Genomic DNA, 10,744 nt, shown 5'->3' with positions numbered 1-10,744 from the left:
TTCTTCTTTTTTTCAACCAACTGCCACTCATTTGTGTTAGTGGGATCTGGATCATTTGTATTTTCTTTTTCAACATTTTTACTTATTGACTTTCCATTAGCCCTGTTGGGCAAACAATTATCAGGTTGCTTAGATGGGCAAGCCACCTGATCATCTGCTATGATTTTTGTTTTTTCTTGTTGAGTGTTTTGGGAAGGCTGGGATTCATCCGCAGTCCGTGTTTCCTTTTCAACAATTACCTTTTCGTTGACAATAATGCCAGGAGTTACTTTAGTTTTCTTTTTACTTCGCGTCCCTATCGGATATTTTTCGTCATCCCTACACTTACTTAAATACAATCGACATTTCTGGAAATCACGATTGTATAATTTTTTCATACTACAAAAAATTTCGGTACTAATTATTTTATCAGACGCAGCATCTTTTGAATTTTCGTAGTCTCCAACTAATTTTATAATGGTACGTAAGATACCATTAGTTTCACATTCACTATCAATTTCACATAGCCATTCACTGAACTTATTATGATTCATGAACTCTTGAATAATTGGATCCAGTTCATAAAAAATAAACTCTATAGTGTCCTGAAGAGGTAGCTTTTCATCATCTACAGTTTCTTTGATATTATCAATTATATTACTAACATTTAACTTATCATTATTTAGCAATACACTATGCGCAAAGCATACCATCATCTTATTTTTACCAACCATGGTCCGCGACATTTGCACTACTATTCACAGATGAAACTCGGCCAAAAAGAAAATGACAACAGAAGCAGCACTTACCATTTTGTCGCCACTAATACAGTTATCCATTCATCTAGCCGATATATATCCAATAGGCACTAAATGTCTCGGACGTGAAATCCAAAGTATCAAAATTTGCAGAAATACGTTGGTCTCGTTAAGACCTTCCCCTTTAATTGTCGTAAGCATAAATAAATAAATAAATAAATAAATATATATATATATATATTGACCGGTATTTTGGCAAATAAAATTTACGCCGGTATGCTGTGCAAAAATAATTACTATACACCGCATCATACCATATATTGTTCATTTTCATGTTGCACACCGGTTTTAAACAACAATCAATTTCACTTTGGCAATTATAACAGATAGTTTTGTTCATTTTGATAAATGGCAGCAATGTTCCAGCGAAAAAAATTTTCTCTCCTGCATGTGGTAATACAGAATATAATTATTACCATCTAAAATTCTTGTTGCCATCTACAAAAAATAAAAGCAAAATTCCCCTCGTAGTGCGCTGTCTGTTGCAAATTATTTTTCCTGCTGGTACGCAAAATTGTTCAGTTGATTCCACTGGTCCCATTTGATTTTGGTCCCATCCCAAATAGAAAGAAAAACTTGAATATTGGTACAAAAAGCATTTACTCAGTACGAAATACAAGCAGTTTTAGAGAAGTTTTTAATTTTATTGAGAAATTTTAAGAGTAGAGATGAATGATAAAAATAAACATCTTCGTTCTCTAAGTTAAGCAAAGAAATACTTACTACAGAAAATTTAGTTATTTATGAACGAAGTTTTTGCGATTCTAAAAAAAATCGATTCCAAATTTTTGCTCGGAAGAACGATAAACAATCGTAGAGAGGTAATCAACTCTCGCATTCTTTATCATTATGATGCATATTAATTTGCCGAAACAAAGAATTCTTCAGAAAGTTGAAAGAAAAAGATAAATATTTCTAAGCGCATTAAAAGCAATTTGAAGCTAAAACAAATACCATAATATGAATTTCAAAATGTTATTGCTGCTTGTCAGATCAATGCATATTATCATATCAATGTCTTCCCTATTCAAGTTAAGCACTCATTCAACATTTTATTTTTAATTCATACAATGATCATGGATTCGCTTATAGCAGGATTTCTATTCATATTAAAATGAATTACTTGTGAGATTTGGAATATTATCATCCGATACTAGCCATGTTTAATTATCACATTAATTATCTTCGACAGTTTACTTAAAAATTAATATTTCTTTCTCAAACAATTGAAATAATTTTGAAAATAAATCCTTTGAAAACTTATTTAAAATAAAATTGTTTTATAGAAATTTTTATACAATTCATTCACTCGTTTAATCGTAAAAGACGAAAACAAAAAAAGATAAAAACTCAATAAAACTTAATTTTTTTTAATCGAAAAAAGTGCTCACTTATAATGAAAAAGTTGTCATAGCATAATTAAATAGCTATAACACCCGCGGGGCCAGAATTTTTCTCATATACAATTATACCTCGGCTAACGATGAAGATCCGGAATCGCATTCGTTAGCCGAAACGTGATTTCCTCCTACGCTTCTATGGAAAAAAAACCGTTTACTTCTTTCAAGAAACAGCCCAAAATTTGGAGATAAGTTTTTTCAAACATAAGGAATGTTATAAAAAAAAGACCAAAAACTGACACTAATGGTGAAAATGAACAGCTTCAAAATTGAATAAATGAGAATTTACACGAACATGAGAGATTCTGAAGATCTTATTTTTCAGTATGTACACAACCACAAGTTTGCACAACCACAAGACTGCTTAGTCTACTAAAAATGTTGTTGCCACAACCCCCGTAGGTGTCCCCATCCCTTGGTGAACTTTGGCTAACTCATTCATGTTTCTGATACGTGCAGATAGGGGAAAAAAAAGCTCCTAGAATGACCAGACTTTTCAGTTTGAGGCTAACAGTCCTAAAGAACGGGAGACGACCCCCTGAGAAGCTCTGAAAGAACGCGTATTCGGAAAACATAGGCTCCTCTTTTTACTACGCATTTTACATTTTAGCTGAATCTTTCACATTACATGAAACGATTCAAAAATTACAAAAAAAAATTGAAGGTGCATCTGAAAAAAAGATTCCGAGGTAGACATGAGTTAATCGAGTTCGAGTGACGAAAAAAACTCAGGCAGAAAAATCCCGAAAAAAAATTCTTCGTCAGCCGAAGTATCCCTGTATTTCGTGGCGTTAAAGAAGTAACAAACCATTATAAAGGCATATACCTGTCTAAAACACGTTAGCGAACCACGGTGACCTAAGTAAACATTCCGAAAGTCAATGTCGAGGCACAAAATTCATCGTTGCCCGACCGTTTTTCGCCCATTTCGGGCATTTTCCCTGCTCTGACGAACTGTTAAAGTAGCCTATCGTTCAATCCGGGTCCTGCTCCGTATAAATGTAAAGTTTGGCGACGATCGGTATAACATTGTAAATTTGTCTAGAGAACATGCACACACACAGACAGACAGAAAAATATTATTACGAATAGAGACTGTAAATGAATGTTCGAATGGTTATAATCAATTTTAATTATAATTAGTCGAACATCCATTATTCGTAATAACATTAATAATTGTCACAAAATGTTCTATTTGAAACATGTTATTGGAGAAACATTTTGAGAAATATTCCATCAATACTTTCTATGAAAAGGAAGATATTTTTAAATAAATAAATTTAATTTTCTGAATTTTTCACACACACACACGCACACACACACACACACACACACACACACACACACACACACACACACACACACACACACACACACACACACACACACACACACACACAATATGTGATGATATTTTAAAACAATTTCAGTAAGACTCTAGGTTAATAATTAAAATTATGCATGAATATTTGCCATCTTTTGCACGTTAGTTATCATAATTATTTATTTACCCAAGAAACTAATGTAACACTTGCACAGTAACACTGTATGTTTATTGTAACATACAGTAACACTGTATGTTTATTGTAACATACAGTAATACTGTATGTTTATTGAATATACGTTACACTAGAATTCGGTTACCACGATACCTCTGATATAATGCCATTAAAGAGGTCACGGACCTAGGCTTTTAAAGTCGATGCAATACAGATTGTCCCATAAATTGGTAGGTAGTTAAAAAATCCATAAAAATTGAAGTTGGTATATTTGAAAGCGATTTGCGAAAAATTTTATTCTCAAGGTTTTTTTTTTCACAGGAAAAAAAAAAAATCGAGTTCCAATATTTGTCGACAAAAGGCGCTGCACGTATGCAAATCGTAATCAGAAAATTCTGGACCTAAACGTATCTTAAATCTCTTTGTCAGAAACATCCATAAAGCTTCAACTGGCGATTCCTCGGTGAGGTAAAACAACTTCATCAATAGTGTTTTACCCACCAAAGTCATCAAATCACAATGGAAATCTTTTATGTAAGCACCAGTAACAGAAAAGTTCATAAATAGCTGTCAATTTGTACACCCTGCATTTTATAATTCCGATTTTCATATTCCTAGTCATATATTTGCTTCCGTCAAAAAAAAATAAAACTCTCTTCGCGAGAAGAGAACCGCATTTAAATATACTAATTTTTTTCAATTTTTATGATTCTTTACGGATTTATGGGACACCCTGCATAAAGATCTCGGATATTACGATTGATTTTTTGGCATTTCGGTTCTAGAGTTTTACAAGAAATTCGAAATTTTGAATCTGCGTCCTTTGAAGTGTTTGCCTTGTATTTTCTATCGATTAACTATGACAACAAAAGCAGAATTCGTTGCGTGATTTATCTATCATTCTTCAATTTTCGCCAAAGACGCCGGAAAATTTGAAAGTGTTGGGATCGAAGCTGAAATTCAGAAAAGGGCGATTCTTGGAATCATTTCAACATATTGTCACGCTTTGGTGACAAAGCTAGAAACTAGAGAAGATAAATGACATAAACGTATTTCAAGACGACACGGACTTACTGGATAGGCGACGGACAATCGAAACTACTAGAGCAAATGCGCCCTTATTCCGCTTTGCAAAAAACCAGACTCCTCTTTGCCTCCTGTGTTCGTCGTCCATGGTTTTTATTCATTGTATGTCGGAACGTTGGCATAGTTCCAATAAGATATGAACTCCTACTAATGTGTTTTTCCGTCTGTAGTACCCATAGCGCCTCTGCGCAGTCGTGTGATCATAGTGACGAACTCGCATCCCTCGTACAGTATCGGTGCAATTCTTAGTATATATAGTGCGCAAAAAGTCCGTCGAAACTTTAAAAATGAATAAAATCATTCCCGAGACCTAGCAATGCTAACCCTGCAAACCGTTTTTTAATTTCGGTTATTTTTCTGGTTTTTATGAATTTTTAAATTTTTTACGGACTTTTTACCAACCCTGTATGATTGATCTCTCAAAAATGCTTGAAATACAATGACCAATGAATGACCTTGAATGACCAATAGCTCGAAAATGCCCAAAATATGATGTCATGAAAATCCGAGCACTAGTCATCATATACCAATACTAAGTCCCCTACGTATACGCCTTCCTATACAAAGGGGTTCTAACTAACACTAGCTTACAGTGGTGGTGGTACACGCTCTTTGTTTATTTCTGCATTAGGTAAATAAACCAATTCATATACTGTTCATATACATCTGATACTATGTTTCAAATAATATTATGTAAATTAGTAGTATGAGCATGACTATGGCGCTTTTTTTTCGGCACGCCCCCTGTGCTGTGGACCCTCCGTCTCAGGTGGGCGTGGTCCAAGGAGGGGGCGTGGCCATATTGGATGGTCGTGTTGTTGGACGGTGGTTTTCTTTATGTGCTGGCTGTCGTTGGGTCACGTGATGTGAACACTCCTGGGGGCGTGACGGCCATATTAGATGGTCGTGTTGTTGGACGGGATTTTTTTTTGTGACGTCATGTTGTCGTTGGACACAAGCGGCTACGCGTTGCCCTGATGGAGAATACAAATTCTCCATTAGGTCGTCCTCTGAAGGACAAACCTTTTCAGGTTCAGGAGGTTTCACCTCCGTCACCTTCTTCTTGGGCTCTCCAGCGAGTAAATCATCCCGGATCTTCTGGCTTCGGGCTTTGTTGGCCCTTGCCTTCGCTCGCCAGTCAGAGGGATACGAAAAATCCATGACAATGGTTCATGCTCGGTATGAACTCGCTATTTAAAGGATCCTGGACCCTAGGAAGCGATGTGATATGTCTGACTCCGCCCCCTTCCGCAATACAGTACGTACTGGCCTATCCTATTGGTTCTCCGCTCATGGCTTGACTCGACTTGTGGGTTTTGAAAAGTTTAGAATTTGCGCGTTGGCAACACGTGAAAAGACGATTCTATTGGCTCTTTGTGACCACGTGACAACATTCGTCCAATCGCGAAGTTGTTTGGTCCTTGGATTTACTTTGTCGACCCCGTTTCATTGAAACCTTGCTCGTGGTCTTTGCTTTTCGTCATTTTCCTGTTTGAATGCCGTTGGTGCAAGACGTCCGTCATGACCGATGCTAGTCCTCCAGCAAAGAGAATGAGATCAGAGGTAAGTTATTTTGCATACTGTGTTTATTTTAGCTTTAAAAAATATATATATATAACAAATAATTTAATTTTAATAATTTGTGATATAATTATTTAATATTATGAAAACGTTAAGATTTACTTAATATTTAATATACGTTAAGTTTAGAATATTGTAATAGATATTTTTCTGTCTCGTAGGGTTTCATCTCGCATTTAGCAACTATCGTATTTTTTCACGCTCTAACATGATTTCTTTTTTATATTTTTCAGGCTGACCAAGAAAAAATGGCGCTACCAGTTCATTTTTATTCGCTAGGAGACTCCGTAATGGCAAACGTCTGCACCTACAAAGGAAAGATTTTAGTGCACATCCGAAAATTCAACTGGTACAACGGTCGCTGGCATCCTACTGATCTTGGTATAGCTATGAGCCAGGAAGCGTTCAGTTCTTTTTTGGCATCTTCGTACAAGGTCACCTACGAGCTGGATTTCGCTACTGCAGTGGCTTACGTGAATTCTTCGAACAGCATCCAAGCAACGGTCAACCCTGCAGGAAAGACGGTCACGCTCAACAAAGAAACTACCTACAAAAGTTTGACAAAGAAGACATCTATCGAGTTGAGCAAAACTCAGTGGGAGAATTTGATGGAACAAGTGCCGCACATTCAATTGAGTGTAGAATGTTTCAAGCTGGACGATATGGACATCACTTCGTGTTATGAAGAATATGTGTGTTTCGACAACCCTCGAGAGCCAACCATGCCAGAACAGGAGTCCATGAAGGAGTGTCTCCATACTGCATTTCGTACGCACATCGTGAAGAAAGGGGACTTGAAGCCGGAGAGGTATATTGAAAAAACAAACTATCTTAACTCTCTCCCGGAATTTGTGAGTGCTGTGCAGTTCGTTCGTATTTATGATGTTATAGACGAATTTATTTCAGCTTTACCACAAACCAATGGTAATCCGAGTTTGTTAAACCTAGTGAGTCGCGATTTCATGAAGTCTATAAAATTCACTGATATTGTTATGGACGCAAAACGTCGCCTGGTTGATTAATTTGTATCTGTTAGAAGTATGTGAAATAAATCCATTGAATTAAATTTTTGTGTTCGTATTTTATTTATATTTTTTGAGTGTTTTTACTATTTATTTAAGTGTAACTCAACAAAAGTTTCATTATACTTATGGATGGCGTTAAGGCAGTTTCATTCGGTCCAGTAACCGTTGTTGAAGTTGAAAGTTATTGCAGGCGCGGGTTCTGGGCTGAGGACGCTGCGAGATTTAAGTACAGAGTTTTAGAATTTGAAAAGATCTGGATAAATACTGTGAAATGGAAAAATATACAGATCCAACAGAACCAGGTAGTTTTGGAGGAATAAATTCTTTGCATCGAAATTTAAAAGAACAAGGTTATAACGTTTCGCAAAATGAAGTTAGAAAATGGTTAGATGGTAATGAAGCTTATACATTACATAAGCCAGCGCGGAAGAATTTTCGCAGGAATCGTGTAATTGTTGGTGGTATAAATGAACAGTTCCAGGCAGACTTGGTAGACATGCAATCTCTGAAAAAAGAGAATAATTCGTATAAGTATATTCTTACCTGCATCGACGTGTTGTCAAAATATGCTTGGGCTATCCCTCTGAAAGATAAAACTGGAGAAGAGGTAACTAAAGCATTTAAAAAAATATTCAAAGACAGAATTTGTCAAAACTTGCAAAGTGACAAAGGAACAGAATTCCAAAACAGGGTAATACAAAGATATTTTAAATCAAAAAACGTGAATTTTTTCACTAGTGAAAGCGAGAAGAAAGCTTCAGTCGTGGAAAGGTTCAACAGAACGTTGAAACAGAAAATGTTCAAATATTTCACGTTCAAAAATACTCATAGATACATCGATGTTTTGGATCATTTGATCAAGAGTTATAATAACACTTGGCATCGTAGTATCAAAATGAAACCCATCATGGTGACAGAGAAAAATCAGTCTCAGGTATGGCAAGAATTATACAAAGACATCCTTGGTGAGAAAAATATAAAATTCAAGTTTTCTGTCGGTGACACTGTTCGAATAAGTCGATCAAAGATGATTTTTGAAAAGGGTTATGAACATAACTGGACTCGCGAAATATTTACTATAAAGCAAAGAATAGGCAGAGATCCCCCTGTTTACAAGATAGATGATGCTGATGGAGAACCTATAAAAGGAACTTTCTACGAGCACGAGTTGCAAAAAGTGATACCTAGTGAATATTACCAGGTTGAGAAGATCTTGAAAAAGCGTAAAGTTAAAGGGAAAATTGAATACTTTGTGAAATTCAGAGGTTACCCCAATAAATTCAACGCCTGGGTCCGAGAGTTAAAAAGGATATAAAAAGACAGTAACCACTAACTTGTGACTCATTAGGAAAAATGTCTTTCTTCCTAACACTTCCTAGCGATAGCTCAGCTGCGTACTACCCAGGTAACACGATATCTCATTACATTACCCAACTGCCAAAACCGATTCATTTGTCCGGAGATTGGGAATGTGGACTATCTGAAATAATTTACCCTCATTGCTGGTACAACGTGACGGAAGACTGCAATCTTATTGGATTTGACTTGGGTGATGGTGAACTGCAAGGACGACATATTCCAGCTGGGAATTATGAAACGGTGCCCGATCTAATAAAAGGTATTGAAATTGAATCTTTCAAAAACAGAATTACATTCCACTACAACCACAGCTCCAAGAAAGTAAAAATTATCCTGAACGATGGGGCAAGATTAATTTTGAACACTGGTATTGCTGAACTATTAGGTTTTGAGCCCACACTTCTAAAAGAAACTACAGAGAGTCCTTTCGTAGCAGACACAAATGTATTTTATCCTGTTTTGTACATTTACACCGATATAATAGAACCACAAGTGGTGGGTGACGTTCAAGCACCCCTCCTACGCGTAGTAAGAGTTAAAGGAAGAGACAACGAAATAGTTAGTGCATACTATGACCGACCACACTACTTTCCTCTTTCTCGACGAGTATTTCAAACCATCGAAATGGAGATAAGATCAAGTTCTGGTAAACGCATACCTTTCAACAGAGGTAAAGCCATTGCAGTATTGCATTTTCGCATTAGACAAATACTATAAAACTGTTAAATATACAAGTTCAAGATCATTTTCGAGTGAGATACGAAACTGTAAAGATGAAGGTTCCATATCACTGCTGTACAAAATCGTTCGAACAATATTATTTGGAGCAAGCAGGAAGAGGATTACCATACTATTCTGGAGTTACGTTGCAGCGAGGAAATGGATTAGGCAATATATTCGGGAGTTTATTCAGAGTCGCGTTACCATTTTTGAAGCAAGGAGCCAGAACTGTTGGAAAACAAGTACTAAGATCTGGAGCGGACATTGTGGGTGACGTAATCAAAGGGGATAAAATAAAAGTTGCTGCCAAGCGTCGTCTCAAGGAAGCTGGAAAGATCTTAGCCGATAAAGCACTGAACAAGACAAAAACCATGTTTGGTGAAGGCCATAAAAGGAAGCGCCGAAAGGCTCAACGCGTCATTTTTGCAAAGAAACCCAAACGGAGTACACGTGACATATTCGATTCGTGATGACTTACCGACTCAAAGATTCCCCTGAACTTGTGAAGTCCGAGCTAAATTTATTTTCTTTACCTGGCACGCAAACAGTAATAGAAGGTGGCAAATGGGTAACTTATCACCCAATAGCAAATGTATCAGATGGAGGTCCCATAGAATTTTACATTTCTGGCAGTGGAGAAGAATACTTGGATCTCACACAAACCCTGTTGTACGTCAAGGCCAAAGTGGTGAAAGGAGATGGAAAATTTTTGACCAAAGAAGACAAAGTAGGGCCCGTAAACTTATTTTTACACTCTATGTTTTCACAGGTTGATGTTTCACTTAATGATCGCCTGGTTTCGTCATCAAACAATACTTACGCTTACCGTTCAATAATTGAGACACTTTTGAATCACGGTATTGATAGCAAGACAAGTCATCTCACTACCGAACTGTATTATAAGGATACTGCTGGAAAAAATGAACATCGTTGATCCTGAAGCAAAGGACGGAAACGAAGGACTAGCCGAAAGGGCTGAATTTATAAAAGAAAGTAAGACGGTTGACATGATTGGATCTATCCATGGAGATATTTTTTGCCAAGGAAGATTATTATTGAACCTCGTTTCCCTAAAGATAAAACTTATTAGAAGCAAGCCCGAATTTTGCCTCGTATCTTCAACCTCAAAGGCCGATTACAAAGTCATGTTAGATCACGTATCTATTCAAATAAGAAAAGTGAAAGTCTCACCGGGTGTCCTCGTTGGTCATGCCAAAGCATTGTCTCACACATCCGCAAAATATCCGATAGATCGCATTGTATGTAAGGTCTACTCA

At 36.6% G+C, this 10,744-nt stretch overlaps 2 protein-coding genes across 2 annotated transcripts; both read left to right on the top strand.

Annotated features, from left to right (window-relative positions):
• Positions 1–5,908: 5,908 nt before the first annotated feature.
• On the top strand, positions 5,909–7,779 carry LOC149081628 (uncharacterized). The gene is made up of 2 exons (XM_089236834.1): positions 5,909–6,345; positions 6,597–7,779. The coding sequence occupies exons 1-2, from the start codon at positions 6,304–6,306 to the stop codon at positions 7,383–7,385; spliced, it is 831 nt and encodes a 276-aa protein (XP_089092960.1). The 5' UTR covers positions 5,909–6,303; the 3' UTR covers positions 7,386–7,779.
• Positions 7,780–9,936: 2,157 nt separating this feature from the next.
• Positions 9,937–10,401, top strand: LOC149081627 (uncharacterized protein F54H12.2-like). Its single transcript, XM_089236959.1, has one exon. It carries the CDS (start codon positions 9,937–9,939, stop codon positions 10,399–10,401), a length of 465 nt encoding a protein of 154 aa, XP_089093085.1.
• Positions 10,402–10,744: the final 343 nt, after the last annotated feature.

Source organism: Pholcus phalangioides, unplaced genomic scaffold (assembly GCF_987345545.1).
Source record: "Pholcus phalangioides strain wild (caught in Gottingen) unplaced genomic scaffold, Ppha-v1.0 ptg000009l_1, whole genome shotgun sequence".
NCBI lineage: Eukaryota > Metazoa > Arthropoda > Arachnida > Araneae > Pholcidae > Pholcus > Pholcus phalangioides.
The sequence above is the reverse complement of the archived record's forward strand: the minus strand, read 5'-3'. Positions and strand labels throughout refer to the sequence as shown.

Bases quoted from the DNA above. Each gene is read 5' to 3' on its own strand.
- LOC149081628 (XM_089236834.1), top strand. From the start codon at position 6,304: ATGACCGATGCTAGTCCTCCAGCAAAGAGAATGAGATCAGAG. The intron at 6,346-6,596 runs GTAAGTTATTTT...TATATTTTTCAG, and splicing joins CAAAGAGAATGAGATCAGAG to GCTGACCAAGAAAAAATGGC.
- LOC149081627 (XM_089236959.1), top strand. From the start codon at position 9,937: ATGACTTACCGACTCAAAGATTCCCCTGAACTTGTGAAGTCCGAGCTA.